General features: G+C 49.0%; 2 protein-coding genes across 2 annotated transcripts in view; one reads left to right on the top strand and one right to left on the bottom strand.

Annotated features, from left to right (window-relative positions):
• LOC109745258 (uncharacterized) overlaps positions 1 to 19,687 on the top strand; it is a 35,815-nt gene that overhangs the window by 1,717 nt on the left and 14,411 nt on the right. Inside the window, exon 2 of the mRNA XM_073507675.1 lies at positions 3,532 to 3,701. The gene's annotated coding sequence lies outside the window, so the exon portion shown is untranslated. The remainder of the gene's footprint in view (positions 1 to 3,531; positions 3,702 to 19,687) is intronic.
• LOC120974827 (bidirectional sugar transporter SWEET4-like) lies at positions 457 to 19,682 on the bottom strand. The gene is made up of 4 exons (XM_040401286.2): positions 18,151 to 19,682; positions 14,081 to 14,462; positions 13,831 to 13,962; positions 457 to 918 (listed from the first exon to the last, which is right to left on the bottom strand). The coding sequence occupies exons 1-4, from the start codon at positions 18,360 to 18,362 to the stop codon at positions 760 to 762; spliced, it is 885 nt and encodes a 294-aa protein (XP_040257220.1). The 5' UTR covers positions 18,363 to 19,682; the 3' UTR covers positions 457 to 759.

Genomic DNA, 19,687 nt, shown 5'->3' with positions numbered 1-19,687 from the left:
AAATTGAGTGACTAATACTTCTTTTTCGTTGGCCAAAAATAGGGAATAAGCTTCCTATAGTTTTGGGTTGACGAAGGACCCTTTCTAGAGTTAAACAACAGTTGGACAAATTTGATCCACACATGTAAAGTGTGGCAAATGATCCAAATCCCCACAACAGTTGAGGGAGAGAAGGTTTCTCTATGCCGAAACACCATGCCCTGGTTGTTGGTGCTGTCTTCAACCACTTTCTCCGGCTACTTCTCCTCCAGGTTGTGCAGAATGAAACATGCCAGAACAAACAACTTCTCCTTCAGGTTGTGCAGAATGAGACATGCCAGAACAAACTACTTCTCCAGGTTGTTTGATTCTACTTCGGCCATTTTCATCTTCCACAACCACTAATTTCGACATGCATGATGCATCGGAATGAATTGAACATTGCAAACACAACAGAGATCTGACTGACAGGAGCAGTTCAAACACTACGAAAGTGACATACATAAAACTGGAGTTGCAGGAAATCAGGAATAGTCCACAGAACTGAATTTCAAGTTTTAGTCCCAAATGAACAGATTTCAAATTTGTTTTTTTTTACTAAAAACTGTGTTTTCTGTTTTTTGTGGCAAGTCGGGTTCATACGGGAGCCTGCTATCGATCGATCAGTGATAGATCGACCATCCACCGAAATACTCTCATAGTTCGCTCAGAATTTAAAAGTTTTGAGTTGCCTCGTTGTCAATAAACACAAGTCTCAATTTGCCGCCGCAGACGGCAGACCTACACTGGAGGCAACGCGAAGAGCTTTCCCATCTCGTAGCCATAGTCCACTGCGTCATCAGTTTGGAAGGAGTAGATGCGGATCTTGCGGGATAGTATCAAGTAGGCGTACACACAGATTTGCACAGCGGTACACAGAATGCCCACGAGATTCGGTACCTGCACGCAAGGAAAAACAAGAATAAAAATATGTAGTGTGATGCTTGCGTGAATTGGAGATATTGTTGCACTGACTAGTTCAGAAAGTCTCCAGCATCTATCTTTCGTCCTTCGCTTAACATTTAGCTTCTCAAATGACACTGAGACCCCTTAAAATTTAACTACTCAAATTTTTCATGGAGTTGATCACAATAATCCATTTACGCAGCAATCCCCAGATGGAATCTCTAGCACTCCCCTTCAAATTTAACTCCTCAAATAACCCCTTACACTTCATTACTCAAAATTTGAGCAATAATAGTTTTGTGCACCTAGCCATTCCTCCAAGTTTACCTCCAAAACATAAATTTACACAAATAGTCTGTTCAAAAGCAATTTTAAATTAGATTTAGATAACTTAAGGGTTAATTACATATAACAATGCCATATTAAACATAAATGTACTGAAATTAAACCAACAAACACTTAATAAACTTGAATTATGAACTAAAACGAGCTAAAAAAAAGGCATCTGGTGAACATCAGAACCATGTGTGACGCCATAGAACTCCATACACTTATCCGGTGAAAGAAGCCATCTTCGCAAATCTACATCCGAGCTTTGATTGGAGGATTGTGGTCTAGAGCAGGAATATGACGGTGGAGAGGCGTGTTCGGGGTCTAGGAAGACGGCAACCTGGTGGCGCTATGGCCATGGTCACGAGGGAGGTGCGTGACAATCGCGACGCCTTTCCTGTCGTGACACAGAGTCTACTTTGTTACCGCTATTGTGCAAAGCAGGCCATCCAAGGCTGTCAGAACTGCTAGCTTCTCACCCAGGACTGTTAGATATACTAGGTTCTCTCACTAGAATCCACTTAGAACCGTGTCTCAAAAAAATAAATCCACTTAGAGAACTGGTAGCTCTCATCAGAATTCTCTCTAAGGAGACGTGGTTACTTACAAAGGGGGAAGTTTCATTACATATTTTGACTGCTACAGCCTACAGCTGTCGGGTGGTAGGTGTGACATATGCCAACGGGTGGCTTATCATTGTGGGAGTCAGTAAGACATCGCCGGTGCCTGGAAACGGGATAAGGCAAAGACATGCACGCCGGCGAATCTTACCCAGGTTCGGGGCTCTCCGTGGAGATAACACCCCTAGTCCTGCTCTGCGGGGTCTCCGCATGATCACTAGATCAACACAAGTAACTACAAGTGCTCCTTGAGCTGTTTGGCTAGAAGAAGAAGAAAGGCAAGGCTAGCTCTCCTCTTCTCTCTACGTGGTGTCTAAAACTATCTCAGAGATCAACCCTTTGCATGGGTGCCCTGGGGGTTTATATAGGCCTACCCCAAGGATACAATGGTAATCTGGCTGGGCGCGGGTCCCAGCCATCAGTGTTTGGGTTCGCCGGCTTCTCCGCCGACTGGTGGGTCCCGCCGGCTGCCGGCCTCTTGGTCGACAGGCCGGCCCCACCGCTTGGGGGTCTTGTCGGTGGCTGGTTACTGTTGCCTCGCCCTTGATGACGAGGGCTTTGTCGAGGTAAGCATGGCTATAGTGCCGCCGCCTGGCGGGCTCTCACTGTAGCCTCACCTCGTCTTGGCTCCCAATAGCCGGCTACGCCCCAGGCCGACTAGGGGAGGCCTGGCCGCCTTCGAGTGTCTCTCTGGCTGAAGGGGCCCGCCGCCCGCGGGCCGTACTGGCGCCTGTCGTGGGTGGCGTCACGGTCAATATGGCAACAGTGCCGCGCCGGACGGGGGATGGCTGACCCGTACGGCGCACTATGGCCATGCATGCTCCGGGATTCGGGGGTGGCAGGCTGTACTGTGGCCACGCCCCGTCTCATCACCGTTATATGGGTGCAGCCCTGGTGGGTGCAGTCTTGGCCGGCTTCCGGGAGTCGGTCTTCTTGTGGCCGGCGTCTGGGAGTCGGTCATCTTATGGCCGGCCTCTGGGAGTCGGTCTACTTATGGCCGGCTGCTGGGAATCGGCCATCTTATGGTTATCTTCGGGAAGGTTTTTTGAGGTCGGGTCGCCTTCCGGTAGTCGGCCTGTGAGATAGCCGATCAGGGGAATGCGGCCCTGTGTTTTGGATGCTTGAAGGCCCGATCGGCCTGATAATTTTTCAAAGAGCCAGGAGGAGTCGGTTAGGCTACCCGTGACCATTTACTCCGACAACAGCTTACATCTTACTTCAGTAGCTCTCACCCAGAATTCTCTCGAAGAAGTATATATATAGGCTGCCAGCTTATTACATAGGCTGTTCGGGTGGTGCTACAGTAATCAATAGCAAGGAAAAAATAGCACGCTACACAAAATAGCGCCGCCTCTGAAAATATGCTATTAACGTGATATAACGCGCTATAGGATGCTATTTTTTCAGTGATCAATACCCAGCCTGCCTGTGTCCTGTGTGCGCGCTGGAAACTACAACTCATCTTCCTCAACTACCAAGTCACCTATGACCAAAATGGTCTAAAAGGGCTGCTAGTCTGCTAGTACTATTGACACAATGATTATCCTAATATTATATTTTGCCAAACTCAAATTGGTTTCTACTTCTTCTATACATAATCTCTTTGCTAGTATATCACAAAATTAGCTCTAACAACGACGACTCGGGCGATTCGCAGGCTTCAGACTTTTGCCTCGGGAGTAAAGCCGGCAGCCAACACACCATGAACTCAGCGCGAGGTGCGCTGGGCTAACCTCGCTGACGAAGCCGGCAGTGACGCCGCGGCGGAGGAGCTCGTTGCCTTTGCGGGAGGGGTCGAGCGACACCTCGTCGGGTCTATCTACAAAGGTACGCCGTCCCCGTCCCCCCTTCTCCTCAGTCCGGCGTGGCGGCTATGTTTTTTGAGACATTGGGCCGGGCGTTGCGGTATAGCAGCCTGATGAAATCCAGGTGGCCCTTCAAAAAAAAAATCCAGATGGGTGCTACTGTCCTGCAGCATGGACGGCTCAGGGGGAAGCTTGGACTTTGTCTCCTTCAAGAAACACCCCTTCAACCTTTGCCAAAAAAGAAAAACGAAAAAAAAAACACTTCCACCCGGTGCTACGGTTTCTCCCTTCACAATGAGATGTGTGTCGCTTTGAGCACTCCGTCGATCCTTCTGTCACCGCCCTCCACTCGCCCCTTGTTGTAGTCCTTCCTCATCGTCATGCTGACGCGCGACTGGGACAACGGCCTCCTCTGGACCTAATGCCTTTTTTTAATGGAGGAGAACCCCCGGCCTCTGCATCTGGACGATGCATGCAACCACTTTATTAATTATTCACACAAGACCTTATAAAGTCATACAAAAATAAGACTAAAGTCACCGTCTAAGCAACATCTGTCGCTATTCCTATCCAGTTGATGAAGGGATGTTGATAGTCTGGGCCTAATACCAAAACAGACCTCGCAGCCAAACCTAACATCTAAGACCTGAGGTCCCAACCAGGACGCCTGCCGGGCATGGGGCACCCACAAGTCCGGCGCACTCCTCAACCTGGTCGCCTGCCGGGTATGAGGCCGCCGTAGCCACCTGCCACCAATCCATCTTTAGTGCTATACTGCTGCATGAACCTTGCCCGGTCTAACTGTAGTCGACGCCACCACGACGCCAGACAACGCCACCATCCTGCGCTCGTCCATCATCACACGCCCACCGGTGAGACCCCGCTGCTCCATGCCGCTGAGACCCGCCGTTGTCGACGTGTCAGATACCACGCCGCTCCTCCTCTTGTCCCCTCCAGCCAACACTTGCTCCAAAACGATGCCCCCAGGAGGGAGAACGACATCGAAACGTTGCCATCGTCCGATCCTGTAGATCCAGATCTAGGGTTTCCCCCGAAACTTCCAATTAGGTTGACGTGACCTGCAACGACGATGCCTTGAGAAGGGAACGACGTCCGAGACGCCGCCATCGTCCGCCATGACCGCGGTCAGGCGCGATTTTCACCGGAAGCCATGACCTCCCGATCTTGCGGTTGGCTGGAACGAAGCCCTCCGCCGAACCGGTGACGCCGCCGCCGATCCGGTCCCACCGCAGTGCGATGCCCCGATGGAGATCCCGATCGAGATCGAAGAGGACCCCGACCGAAACCCCGCCACCAGTGCCACCTCCTCCTAGCCCAGTCATCGCCGGATCCAGCCGTCCCCGCCTCCGGGAGACCAGCCGGACGAGGCGCCCCTTGTCCCCGAGCAGACGACCCGCGCCGCCGCCACGAGGACCAGAGGAAGGAGGGAGTGCCCCGCCGCCGCCCGCGCCGCACGGGCTTCGCCCAGCGGGCGCACTCCGGCGACGGCGAGGGAAAGGAGACGCTGACGAGGCGGCGGCGGCGGCTGATCTAGATCTCCCGAGACGCGCGCGCGGGGCGCGCCACGGGAGCGGGAAAGGAGCGGGGGGATGAAAGGCAAGTCCACTACCTAATGCCTCCTGGACGGCTGCATCATGACCGTCGCGTACCGGAGGCCGATGGCTCTCCCCCGACACCCACTGCCACTTACTTAAGGACTGCCGACGCTCGCTAGAGTGGTCTGCGTGCGAGCAGGAGTTCGGGCAGCAGGTAGAACGGGAACAAAGATGTGGGTCGCAGCCTCGCACGACGGTCACAACAGCTGGGATGGCCAGACTGACCGGTCTCGACCCACTCTACCTAGGCGCAACTCATCGTGTCATTCCGCCCAAGCGCATTGATTTGGGTCATGATTCCCCTAGGCCATTGGCATCCAGCAGCAACACCGAACCTAATCCCCACCCGGTGGGGGCCAAGTTCAAGAACAAAAAGAATGGACAGTGCATGAACAAGGATGTTCCCACACTACCCCAACCCCTCACGTGTTGTCGACTCCACTGATTCACGCTCCATGATTTAAAGGGAATCGGGTGATGTACTGGCTCAGAAGGAGTCTGGTACGAAAGTTTCCTGCTACAATTGTGGGTTACCCAACCACTGCTACTCGGAGGCAAATTTGACCTATACACGAAATCAAATCACATAATAAATTGTTCGTGAAGCTATTTCACGCGGCTGATCTTTTTGTGTGACGCCCGACACGAAGGCGCCACACTACACTGTGCAACGCCTCACAGATAGGCGCTACACGGCCAGCGTCGCATCCGTGTGATCCGAAAATTACTAAGTCAGTGTGCAGCGCCTGAGAGCGAGGCGCCACACTATACAGTGTAGCGCCTAGCTCCCAGGCGTTGCACTAGTGCAGCGCCTAGCTCCCAGGCGTTGCACTAGTGCAGCGCCTAGCTCCCAGACGTTGCACTAGTGCAGCACCTGAGAGCTAGGCGCCACGGGTCAGCCGCGTGAAATAGTTTCACGGACAGTTCATTCTGTGATTTGATTTCGTCTATAGGTCAAATTTGTTAAATTTGCCCTACTCGGAATGCAAGGAACTAACACGTTGCTACATCTGCATAGTTGAGTACAACACCGCGGTTGACTTTTGGCGCAGCTGAAGTCTATGACCTAGAGATGTGGGGCTGGGATTGAGGATTACAGATCTGTTTCATCGGCCTCTGTGATATCGTGTTGCCTGTTTCGGAGAATCTTGCCCTCATCAAGGTGCAATTTAGCAGCGCTAGTGTGGACATCATCTATGACGAGCTACACCCGGTGGATGATGTGTTCCCATGCAAGGTTAGAGAGTTGTCCCCCACCGAGTTTCTAGTGGCCTTCCCCTCCATGGAGAGTAGTATCCATTGAGAATTCCACCATTGATCCCGATGTCTCATCACACCTTGAGCCAATGAGGGTTCATCTCCATGGGACCATGGACCATGCTAGAAAGGGTCATATCATTAAGGCCATGTCCAAGTCCATCAACAATCTTGTGGTGGTTGATGCTCTCGCACTCACCTGGACCGGCCATATATAGAGCAAGTTCTCGTGCTAGAATCCCACAAAGTTATGTTATATGTTGGAGTTCTACTTTGGGGATGATGGTTGGATCATCACAATTGAGCTAGAGCATGAGGGGAGGCAGACCCCACCCCTTCGTCGAGACAATGGCTAAAATTGATGCCCCTACAAGGACAACGACAACGAAAACCATGACGTTCCAGACGATTATGGTGACTCTGACTCCCCCTGAGGGCTACTAAACTCTAGTCGACAGCCCCTCTGCTGCCCCTCATCTTCTCGCTTTGTTACCTTGCACCTTGGGCCCTACCTAGGTATCTTTGTCGGTGATTCTTGTGATGTCACATGTCCTGGCCTCGTCTAGTGCCCCGACCAAGCTAGCACCGATTTAGGGGCCGCACATGCTATGTCGTGACTCCCATCCCATTGCCATCAGCCTACCCCTCTAATGACCAGTATGGCTCCAATTTTACAGAGGTACATGTGTATTTGGATAAGCTCTCATATCTCACCATACTGAGTTGGTACCCCCACACCCTGCCACTTGCCCCCCCCCCCACCTCACGTCATTTAGCGGGACCAGGGAGGCCTCCACCAGTGACTTTGTCGCACCCGTTCCTCTGTTCTCCTAGTATGTTGGTACGGTTCACTTAGTCGCACCCTATGACTTTGCTATTTTTCCTCCATGAGATCACATCACTCTCATCGCCAGGTTTCGAGTTGTCGGCACTGATACTCGTGACCTCGTACTTGGACGCCTAGGAGCTATATATTTGCCCTCACTGGCGACCCTCCACCCCTGGCTGGTGTCAAGGCTTGCACAACTCCCTACCCTGCCCCCACCACCTCCACCCTCTCGCAAGAGTAAGAGACTAGTGGCGGCCAAGTTGGTCATGGTAGCGATCAAGCCTTTCCTCGCTCAACGTGTTGGCCAATGGACTGTGGCGCCCAAATTGGACCCAAGTACTTCTAGCCCCTCCTTCTTCCCCCCTCTCTATTTTTATTCGGTTCTCGTTCCTTGCTCTGACATATCTTGAACATTTGGAAAAGGTCATCGATGACTATCTGGTTGCCTTTAGGGATGAAAGGCAGTCGCTTGGAGAAAACCGCAGTGCTACAAGAAAAGGAGATCTATCCTTGAAACCCACTCAACTAGAGGAGGTGTCCCAATATGCGGCTCATATCCCCTATAGGGCTTCGGCAACCCGGCGACCCCCATAAAGGAGGTCTCATGGGTGGCTGCCTAAGTCCATGCCTAGGTTCTTAACTCACTTTAGACCTAGATAGGTCCCCAAAGGGGCTATCACCTTGTTGGTTTCCTAATGAAGGTTATATGTTGGAACATCAGGGGGATTCGTCCAGGAGGGCCTGAGCCACCAATTAATTGAATATATTCATCGGTAATTCAGGAAATGATTCATCAAGAGTTCTTGATCCTGAGTTGCAAAGTCTCAGTCACCATAACTTTGCTTGGAAATGGCAGGCTGACACTAGGCACTTAGGTAGCATTCTGGTAGGAGACAGGGAGGACAATTCTGAGATGGGCGATATGGACCCGAGAGAGTTCTTTGTTAGTAAGTTCCTCACCTACAGATAGACTAACCTTAGTTGGGAGCTTATTATTCCCTAAGTTTGACTGACCATCGCAGGTCGGCGGATTTATTAGCCGAGCTAAAAGCTAAGGTGGAGAGATACCTCCTACCAATGGTGGTGGGTGGCGTAGGAGGCAACTTTAACCTGCTCTGCTCCTTTGATGAAAAAAAAGCATCTAATATTGATGGTCCTTGTATGCATGTATTTAATGACTGCATCGTAGATCTAGTGCTTAGGAATATTACTAGTGTTGGTTCCCTGTACATTTGGATGAACAACTAGGTAGATTGTATTAGATGAGGGTCTAGTGTCAATTGAGTGGGAACTTTGCTTCCCCCCTCTATGGCCTAAAATCTATCACCTGGATAAGGTTTGACCATGCCCCCTCTTCTCCTCACCTCAACGCATATCCCCAATCCATGGTAGAACTACTTCCATTTTGAGAACATTTGGCTGCACCAGCCTGGGTTCAAGGAGGTGATTCAACTGAGGTTGGTGGCGAAGGCTGCTCCCCCTAGATATTTATATGTACTCCCTCCGTTCCTAAATATAAGTCTTTGGGGAGATTTTATTATGGACCACATACGGAGTAAAATGAGTGAACCTATACTCTAAAATGCATCTACATACATTCGTATGCAGTCCATAGTGAAATCTCTACAAAGACTTATATTTAGGAACGGAGGGAGTAGTTGATAGATTGCATCACTATCCAAAGGTATCATCCAATTTATGCAAGTATGGGGGTGCTAACCTAAGGGGGGCAATTTTTTCCTGTAAGGAAGAGCTACTTGGGAAGATCCGGGTCCTTTTGCTTCTAACACATCTAGCCGTGCCTCTGAAGTGTGACTTCATCCGTACACCCTTGAAGACTCCCTTACGGAGATCCACAAAGGTGAGGAGCTTTGTTGGTAGAAGTTGAGTCATCAAAACTGGCTCTTAAAGCATGACACCAACAGGACGAACTTCCACACAATTGTTAATTGGTGGAGGAGGAAGTGTGTCACTACATGCCTTTGGGTGGACAACGATTCTCTAGAGGAGGCTAGAGATATATCTCCTCACATCTACTTTTCTATAAGGAGTTTCTTAGCGAAACCCCAAGCAGGGGTTGCCGTACAGTTGGACTGCTGGCTAGCATGAGCTAGAGTATCGAACCTCGAGAATATGCCCTCCCATTATCTATTGAGGAAGTTATCGGTTGTACCATCGGAGATAATTCCAATTCAGCACTGGGTTTTGATGGGTTATCGCCACCTTCTTTCAAAAAATCTAGGAGAGTATCACCACGCCGTGCTCGTCCTCGCGCCCACGCTTGCGGGCGGCTATCTCCTCCAGGGTCCGGCGCTGCCGAACCATCTCGTCGCGGAGGTAGTCGTCACGCGCCCACCGTAGGGCCTCCTCGTCGGAGAAGCCGCGCCGGGCTATCTCCTCGTACTCCGCGGGGAGGCCGGGCTCCGGCTTCGGCCTGACGAGGACGAGGCGGCCAGAGGCGGGGGTGGAGTCGTCGATATGGACGCCGGAGCTGCGGGTGCGCTGGCTGACAGGCGTGTCCTGGGGCGGAGGCAGGGAGAGCCGGACGAGCGGCCGGACGAGGAGGAGGACGCCCCCGGGTCCATGCGCCTCGGCGTCCACGAGCTCCCACGTCGGGAGAGAAGGACGGGGGAGCGGGTTACTCCAGCCTGGGCGTGTTGCTGCCCTCGATGTACTTGAGGACGGCCTCCAGCGTGCGGCCGGGCACGCCCCACCATCGGCGGCGGCCCTCGGAGTTGAGCCTTCCGGAGGGCACGACGCCGTTGGTGGCCTCGAGCTGCTCGACGTGGCGGCGACGGAAGTAGGGCTCCCATAGCGGGCTGTCAGGGACGTACCGTGGACCTTCCCTCGCCGCCCGCGGCAGAGAGGCGCGGATACGCGTGATCTCCGCACGCCGCGCCGCCTCGGTGGGCGGTGGTGGCACCGGGACCCCGCCGGCGCTGATCCTCCACGCCCCGGGCACCCGCATGTCCGGCGGGACCGGGTACTCGGCCTCGTAGAGGAGCCGAGCTTCGTCCACGTGAAGGTGTCGGTGGCCGAAGCCGTTCGCCGCCGCACCATTGCCTGGGAAGCGCTCGGCCATGGTTGAACTGGAGAAGGCGAGAGGAGAGGGAAGGAACGGTGGTGGAACGGGGCGTCGTCTGTGCTTCACCGGCGCGCTGGGGACGGCTTATATAGGCGGAGGCGCCGCGCGTACGCGTGGCCGCTGTGTGTACGCGTGGCGGGCGAGGGACGTGCGGCGTCCCGTCTTCATGGCGCCGCCCATGAGGCGTCAATGGAGGAGGCTGACCGGCGCGGCAGCGCGCAGCAGCTTTGGCATTAACTCCGCCGCGGGAACCGAGACGATGAGGACGACGAAGCGGCAAGAAGAGCCGAGTTCGGTCTGGGTCCGCCGTCGAAAACTGGGCCCTTGGGGGCGCGACTGGGGCGATTTTTCGGCGCCGGCGGCCGAAAAATCGCCTGAGGGGCCTTGTTGGGGGCGCGGCTGGAGATGCTCTTAGATTCACTTTGTAGTGGGTCGGGATTTGATATTTGTCGGCGGCCGGGCAAGCAATTTCATGCCATAGCACAAGAATTCAGAATGTGTTAATTTTATTTTTGTAGGTCACTCACGTGGGTGTTGCTGGTGGTCACCTGGGGGTGCCCTATCAAATTTGCGGTCAGCCCAGTGTGCTACGGCCCCGGGTGTTAATTCCAGCCCATTCGGGATTTCGGATGCAATAACGTGCTTAGTCTTGAGTTTGTGGAATAACAGGCTGATGATTAGTTGATGACATATGGGAGCAAAAATGTGAGGTGCTTTGTTGAAGTAGCAGCAGCATCGAAGGGGATATTCCTGTTGTTTGTGATCTCACTGATTTCCTGCTTTTTTCCTACTGAATCTTGTTGTTTATTAGCAGATTCGACCTAAACCAAAGAAGAAAATAGACGTTTTTTTCTACGGATTCTGGACTGACTACTGAGTATTGACACTTGTCAAAATGTGATTGGAAGGAAAACAAACAGCCTGAAGCAAATTTTAAAATAGATATCTGAGCAGACTAAGACATAGCCTAGTGGTGGGAAGGGGCTGATGCCTTCCCACCCACCCAGGTTCAAGGCATGGTACTTGCAATTTGGGGTTGTTGCACCAATTATACTGTAGGGGGTTCCCTTACAGTCTTTCTGTCAAAAAAAATAGACGTCTGATGGATAGATACTCATAGTTACTCCCTACTAACATATTTATCTCAATATGCAACTACCTCACCTCAGCATGCAAGATGCACATGCACATGCAAAATGGCTAAAATGTTTTCATTACATTATGCAAATTGTATCCAATAAAAAATGGTAACTGCATTATTTTTAATTTTAGTTCTTATATTATTAATCTAAATATTCAAGTTCATACAATCAAATCTTGATGTAATATATGCAGGCTATTCCAACAGCAATACAAAGGGTATGATCTAGGTTTTTATTTTTAGGATAATATCACATGTGATGCTTAAACTTGCCACCAATGTTCACTTTAGTACCTAAAATTCAAAAATACGCCAAATTGTTTCTCGAAATTGGCACAAGCATGCAAATACCGTGATAATCCTATTGGTAGATGTATAACGCGTTGATTTGGCACTGTATATTGGTTAGCATGCACATGTGGTGTGGGACCCACTTCCAATGGATGCATTGCTTTATATATGTCTCTATGACCAGCGGGCCCCACATGTCAGCACAAAGGTAGTTAAAAATTATAACTCCTATAATTTGAACAAGTGTCTTGGCGCTAGCAAACCAGCTATCAGCCACTCGGCCCCTTATGATTTGTTGTTCACAAAGGATAAAGGACCTATCTATTGTAAGAAACATGATGTATGGTTTAAAGGGTTGCAGTCAGTGCAGCCCATATTACCATTATTTTATGTTTTTAGAATTTGTAAAAAGTACATAAATTATAATGGCAATAATAAAATTAAAACTCACACATTAGTGTGTTACAAATATAATTTATTCAATAAATAACTTATTTAGAAAAATGGTCACATAATTTTAAATAGTATTAACATATTATGGAATAAACCATATAAACTAAATTATGTTTCTGATTATAAAAATGTTTGTATAATTTAGAATACTACAAAAATTTATTAAATTACAATCCATAAATATTATTCTAATTATACAAACATTCGAAAAATTATGTGCACATTTTTACAATTCATAAGTTTGTTGTTTATGATTATTTTTGTATAACTAAAAGTATTCATACTTATGCAAAATTTCAAATATTTTCATAAATATTTACATCTGAGTATATTTCAGTTATATAGAAATTATGAATATGTGCACGAGTGAAAGTTATCACAAGTGAATATTACTAAACATGTGAATATTTTTAAAAATTACATGAACATTTAAAAAAAAGATATTTTATTTTTACGTATAATATTTACAGCACACGAATATTTGAGATTTTTTTTTACAGTGATTATAGTTGACAATTGTTTTTTACAAATATCTTTTTAGCAACTTTTACAACAAATTTCTAAAAAGAGCTAATAAGCGCAAAATGGGCTGCACTGACCGCGGCGCATCTAAAAGCCACAGTCGTGTGCCCAGACAGAACATTAAGTGCCCAGACAGAACATTAAGTGTCGTTATACAAATATATATACAAATACATTAAGTGGCTAGCACAGTGTCTGCGGCGTTGTAGAGGGCCCGCATTGCAAAAAAAATGTTTCAAAAAATGTGAAGTTCTTTTGTACAAATACGTTATGCAAGTTCTTCAAGTGTGTACAAGGTTCAATCAAGTAATCTGATTATTTGCATGCTACACAAAAAAGAGAACTATCTGGCCCAAAAACAACAAAGAAAAAAAATCCACTTTCAGTCTGTGTATTTATCTTTTTTGTATACATTACAAATGAACATATATGTCCATGAAATTTTTTATGTGTATACTACAAACATCATCTATTTATATTAAAGAAAACATATTTTTTTCAATATGTGGAAATAGTATTTTCTCTGAAAAACAATAAAGACCTCTATGGATCTCGGCCTCTATATGCACCTTTCGCTAGCGCAGCCGGCTTGCAAGCGCAACATCGCGAGTTCGTGTCCCATGGGTTGCATTTTTTATCGTTGATTTTTCCTTTGTGCTGACATATGGGCCCATTGGTCAGAGACATATATAAGGCAAGCCGTCTGTTGTAAGTGGGTCCCATGCCGCGTGTGCATGTTGATCAAAATATGGTGCCACGTCGGCACATTATACGTCTACAGATGAGATTATCACCATATTTGCACGCTTGTGCCAAGTTGTAGAACCAGTTGGGCTTATTTTTCAAATTCAGACACTAAAGTGAACATCGATGGCAAGTTTAAGCACCACTCATGATACCATCTAGGTTTTAGCGAGTTAAGGCATATTATTGGAAGGCTAGAGAGGCTTTACGTACCAGGACATATAAGTTGACGGTCGCGGATTTGAAACCGTAGACGGTCCAAATACATGCAGCGGCGAGGGAGAAGGATACCGTGATTATTCGGTCTATGTAGATGATCTGCTCCTTTCTCTTGATCACCATCAGCTGCACGCAGCATGCAGTACAACCTCGATAAGTTTCAATCTAGGGACAAACCAACAAACAGTATATGAATGAATCACGGCAGGCAGTGCATGCACTTCACCGGCCGCTGTACACTTGCCATGTCCCATGCAGAAGCAATATGTATGGATACTCCAAATGATGCGGCAAGGACACCGACCCAAGTACTACTCCACCTTTGTGTCATCACCATCCAAGGCACTAAGGCTGCCATTACAAGGGCGACCACGTAGGATGCCAATAAAAGGATGAAGGCTTGAATGCTCTTCTTCCCTTCCGCATAGTATATGTAGAGGATGTTGTAGCAAATCTGAAAGACCAAGCCCACTCCATTGACGATGAAGAAGTAAAGTTTACTCTCGAGAGAGTCGGAGGCGGCATACATTGCCCACATCACGTTGTTTACGAAAGCCAAAAGGCTTCCATATACCATCCGATCTCCTACAGACCCTTCCTTCCAGACAGGAATCACGAAAGTGAAACTGCGTGAACAAAGACAAACCGATGGCCAGTTAGGTAAAGACATACAACATGAGTTCATCAGGTCAAGGGTGAAACTATAAATCATTCATGAGTTCATCAGATTCGTGCATGTGAGTATTGCATATTACTCTCCCTCATACAGTATAATATTATGTGTATATACACCATACAAGTATGCTATATGTATGTATGTCTCCCCCGCCCCCCAAAGAAATGAAAATCTCCGACGGTGGGGAAGATGGTTACACACCAGGTGGATAGATCATGTGATGACTGCCACTGTGTTATAGCATCAGGAATGAAACAAATCTTTCACGTCAACGTAGCATGCTTGTTGGTCTGACCTTCAAATGGCAAGAGCAAGCCTGGTCTGTGATAATCACGAAAACCAGCCCCAATGCTGAATTTCAGTAAGCAACACCAATTAATTAAGCCTGACAGGCTTGAGCCCAGCCTGAAAAATTGGGCCGGGTGGTCGAACGGGGCTGCCCGCGCCATGCCAAGGTTGTCATGAATTTGTCCATTTGGGCCTTCGGGGTAATGCAGTGTGCACCAGCCACGCGGTGGTCGTTTTCTCAAAAAAAAAAAAAAAACACGCGGTCGTCGGAGCCTATGATGCGAGGCACTGGAACGGCTACACAGATGTACTCCCTCGGCCCCATAATATAAAAACGTTTTTAACACTATACTACTGTAAAAAAATGCTCTGAGACGGAGGAAGTAACTGGGAACAAAGCTGCAGCGCTTTCACGCAATGCCTGCTGCCGGGAAACACGTCCCCTACCCACGCAGCTAGATCTGGCTACTGTGCGGTCAGTGGGGCTGGGAAGGGCTGAGGGCCCGCATGTCATTGACTGGGGATGATGGGGACGGGCAGACGTGTAGGTGAGGCATATTTATCATTTCCCCGGCGCTAATTTTTTTAAATAATACATTTTTTTATTAATTTTCATAAATATTACGCTGGGTAATTTTTTTTTCAAAAATAATACACCGTCGGCCCGCTGCAGGCCGACTGGGCCTAGTCGGCCCATAGCAGGCCGATTGGACTCCTCTGGCCCCTGTCGGCCCACAGTGGGCTGATTGGGTGTGGAGCTAATTAGCTCGCCGTGGGCTAATTGTTTTTGCAAAAAAAGTAGGCATAAAAAATATGTTTAAAAAAATGTTAATTATGTAATTAAAAAATATTAAATGTGTATAAAAAAATGTTCCTGATGTATACAAAAAATGTACAATATATATGCAAAAAAGTTGACATAAAAATATGTTTTAAAAGTGTTAAGCATGTATTTATAAATTGTTAAATGTGTGTATAAAAAATGTTCCTTATTTATACAAAAAATATAGAATGTGTATGAAAAACAGTTGACACCAAAAAAATATGTTTGAAAAGTTGACATTTTTTCAAATACATGATTAAAAATTGTTAAATGTGTGTATAAAAAATGTTTCTTATCTATTAAAAAAATATAAAATGTGTATGAAAAAAAGTTGACACAAAAAAAATATGTTTGAAAAAAATGTTCCAGTTCCATACAAAAAGAGCAACCAATCATACTTAGGTCCGTGATGCTCCCATACCGGATCCGGAACTGGAACATTTTTTTATACACGTTTAACCTTTCATTCCAATACATGAAACATTTTTGTGTACTCGTTGAACATTTTTTTCAAATACATGATTAACATTTTTTTCAAACATAATTTTTTGGTGTCAACTTTTTTTCATACACATTCTATATTTTTTTTATAGATAAGGAATATTTTTTCAAATACATGATTAACAATTTTTTTCAAACATATTTTTTTGGTGTCAACTTTTTTTCATACACATTTTATATTTTTTGTATAAATAAGGAACATTTTTTATACACACATTTAACAATTTTTAAATACATGCTTAACACTTTTTAAAACATATTTTTATGTCAACTTTTTGCATATATATTGTACATTTTTTGTATACATCAGGAACATTTTTTTATACACGTTTAACATTTTTTAATTACATAATTAACATTTTTTTAAACATATATTTTTTATGCCTACTTTTTTTGCAAAAACAATTAGCCCACAGCGAGCCAATTAGCTCCAGTCGGCCTATAGCTGGCCGACAGGACCCAATCAGCCCACCGTGGGCCGACAGGGGCCAGTCGGCCAGCTGTAGCCCGACTGGAGTCCAATCGGCCTGCTGTGGGCCGATTAGGCCCAGTCGGCCTGCAGCGGGCCGACGGTGTATTAATTTTGAAATTGTTTTATCCAGCGTAATATTTATGAAAATTAATAAAAAAATGTATTATTAAAAAAAAATAGCCCCCCCAGCCGCCTCCGTTCTCGTCCCCCCCGTAAAGCCCTCGCTAAAACCCACCCACACCCCCCGCCCTTCTTACCTACATTTAGCCGTCCCCATGACCGGTGGGGCCGGGGTAGATGGGTGCGCGTCCGGACAAACCCCAGCGTGGTTCCAGACCCATTCGGCACTACACTGGGTTACCTGTGGCCGCACAAGTTTCTTACACTGACGGTAGGACCACGACGTATGCTGGGCCCACCTACCAGTCAAGCGTGGCGACCATGGCTTGTAGGTATAGCGCCAGAATATCAAACGTGTCACATTCCATTTTTCTGCCGGGCTTCGAAAACGGACTGACATGCGAGTCCGTTGAGGAGCGGACCCTACCGGTCAGCGGGCGAGTGGATGGGTGGGACGCGTGGGGCGGCGTTTTACGTGGGCAACAGCTCGGGCAGTGGGAGGGGAGACCATCCCAACCCCGCTTTGGGTCGGGGTTTTAGCGAGCTCGAGGGAGGCCGGCCGGAGGCGACGACGACGACAACGCCGACGCCGACACGGAGCGCGAGGGCCGGCTTTGTGCGTCCGGGCGGGAGTTGAAGACGGCGAGAATAGGCTGGGAGGTACTGTGCGGGGACGGCACGCTGGAGTGCATGGTGGAGGCGCCGCCGGCGCTCGGGGATGTCGATGTATTCCTCGATGCGGAGAGGACACGACGAATGTTGACTGTTGACTACCGCCGCGCCGGGAAGGAGGGACCTGAACCTAAGAGGTGGCAGCGCGACACAGCTGGTGGGAAGCTCGAGGCCACGAAGGCATGCATCTTGATCTGATGCGCATGGTGAACTCGAGCGGCATACTCGGCCGCTCCCGGCAGCCATCCCCGGCCTGGGCCGCGCCATGGTGTCTGATCGCGTTGGATCTCGGACGGGGGACGTGAACTCGATGGGCATGCTCGGCGTGACGGAGTGGTAGGCCGCCCCGGCAGCCATCCCCGGCCTGGGCCGCGCCATGGTGTCCGATCTCGGTGGATCTCGGACGGGGGACGTGAACTCGAGCGGCATGCTCGGCCGCAGCGGAGCGCCAGGCCGGCCTGCGGGCCCTGGATTCATCCGCGGCCTGCCGGCGCCACGCTGACCGATCGAGGGTTAACCAGGCGGTGGATCTCGGAAGGCGGCCCGTGTGGAAGCTTGTCCGGGCGGGTAGAAGCCGAAAGACGCTACCACGACGTTAGGGCTAGAACCTCCCTAGTCCCTACCAGGGATGAGCACTCAGGGGAGGACATGGCGCAGAGCGGCAAGTGCTTTGGACGCGAGCCGGGGTGGGTCTTGCCGGCGAGGATAGGGGTGGGTGTGCCGGCGGCGTGTCGACTGACGAAAGATACATCGGGAACTTACGTGGGAGATAAGATGTTGATGATGGCGATAAGGTTGCCGGCGACGCCGAGGACGGCGACGGCGGACGACCCGGCGGACTCCGTGCTACTTCCTGCGGCGACCTCGCTCATGGCCACGACCACAGCGATAATCACGAAGTCGTCGACAAGGAACAACACGAAGAGGACCATCAACGTGCTCCGCTTGATTCCGGAATCATTAAAGCGGGCCATCGCCTCGAGAAAGTGGTGGATGTATGAGGAAACTGGAATGAGGAGGACGAAGTTGGTGGTGAGAGAATCACAGTCTTATGGAGGCCGCAGGAAGCAATGGCGGAGCTGGGCCGCTGGGGGTATTCCTCGGAAATATCGAAGAATCCCTTCTCCACCGATTTTTATCGTCAACCGTTCGCTGGTTTTTTTCCTCCATGTGTCCACTCAACCGGTTCCCCTCAACCCCCTCAGCTTTCTCTCAGCAAACCCTATTTTCCTCCTGAAACGCATCTCATCGTCTCTCTCTCGGGGCGGTGGCGGCGGCGGCAATACGTGACGCAGGTGACAGCGAGCTCTTGCAGGTCTGCACCTCTTCTCAGCTATCTCTAGACGTACGCCCTGACATCTCTTCTCCCTTTCTGCGATCATTGGCAATGGTGTCACCACGGAACAAGGGGCGATGGCGGCCGGCTGTGCGAGAGTAAATTGAGAGTGGCCTCGAACGATCGGTGGCCTACTCTTGTTCCAATCTCGCGGGAACAAGACCAGTGGCGGCCGGGCCTGGAAGAGTCTCTCCTCTCCATACCACCATCTTCTCCCATGTCCTTCACCGTGGACCTTCTAGCAGCGCCCACAACTCCCTAATCCACCCTTTGCAGCAGGAAGGGTCGCAGCACTGGCCTAGCGACCCCTGATGGTGTAGCGGACAGCCCCTCCGGCTCCTAGGCGCCCGAGGTTTCCTAAAGCAGCAGATCGACTGTGCCCATGTGATCAGGTGATTCAGGTCTAATGTCGGGTGTGTTTGCTTATTCTTTTGTTCCTTGCCTACCATAGCATCAATAGGTAATGTTTATCGCAGCCAAAACTGTCGGCAGGCTTAATCTCGGACCACTTGTCATGGGATGAAGGTCAGCCCTACCCTCGGCAAGCTTAGAGGTCTGTAATGAGCTCCCATAGCACACAATGCGATATGTGAAAACTTTCAGTTTGGTGCTTCTGTTCCTTTGGTTGTAGTCTGAATTGTCATTTGTCAGAAAACCATGCCTTGCAGAGGTGTTGCTCAAACGGATCCGCTTCAGTTTTATCCAACTACAATCAATTTGCTGGCTAGGCTTGCATGATGCTCAAGTGGTGGCATTCAAGATGCATATGCAATTGTGATTGTAGTGTGATTGAATGCCTACTAATTACAGATATGCAGTTACAGGAAATGAATTGCTTTGATTAATTAGTTGCGTTATAGTGCATATTGTTTCTTAATATTTATCCTTGCCACTGGGATGCTATGTTCAATATTCGTGTGTTCTTCAGTTGTCGCTAACATAAGGCTGCCACACTATTTTTGC

The sequence above is a fragment of the Aegilops tauschii genome, chromosome 2, assembly GCF_002575655.3.
Source record: "Aegilops tauschii subsp. strangulata cultivar AL8/78 chromosome 2, Aet v6.0, whole genome shotgun sequence".
Classification (NCBI taxonomy): Eukaryota; Viridiplantae; Streptophyta; class Magnoliopsida; order Poales; family Poaceae; genus Aegilops; species Aegilops tauschii.
The sequence above is the reverse complement of the archived record's forward strand: the minus strand, read 5'-3'. Positions and strand labels throughout refer to the sequence as shown.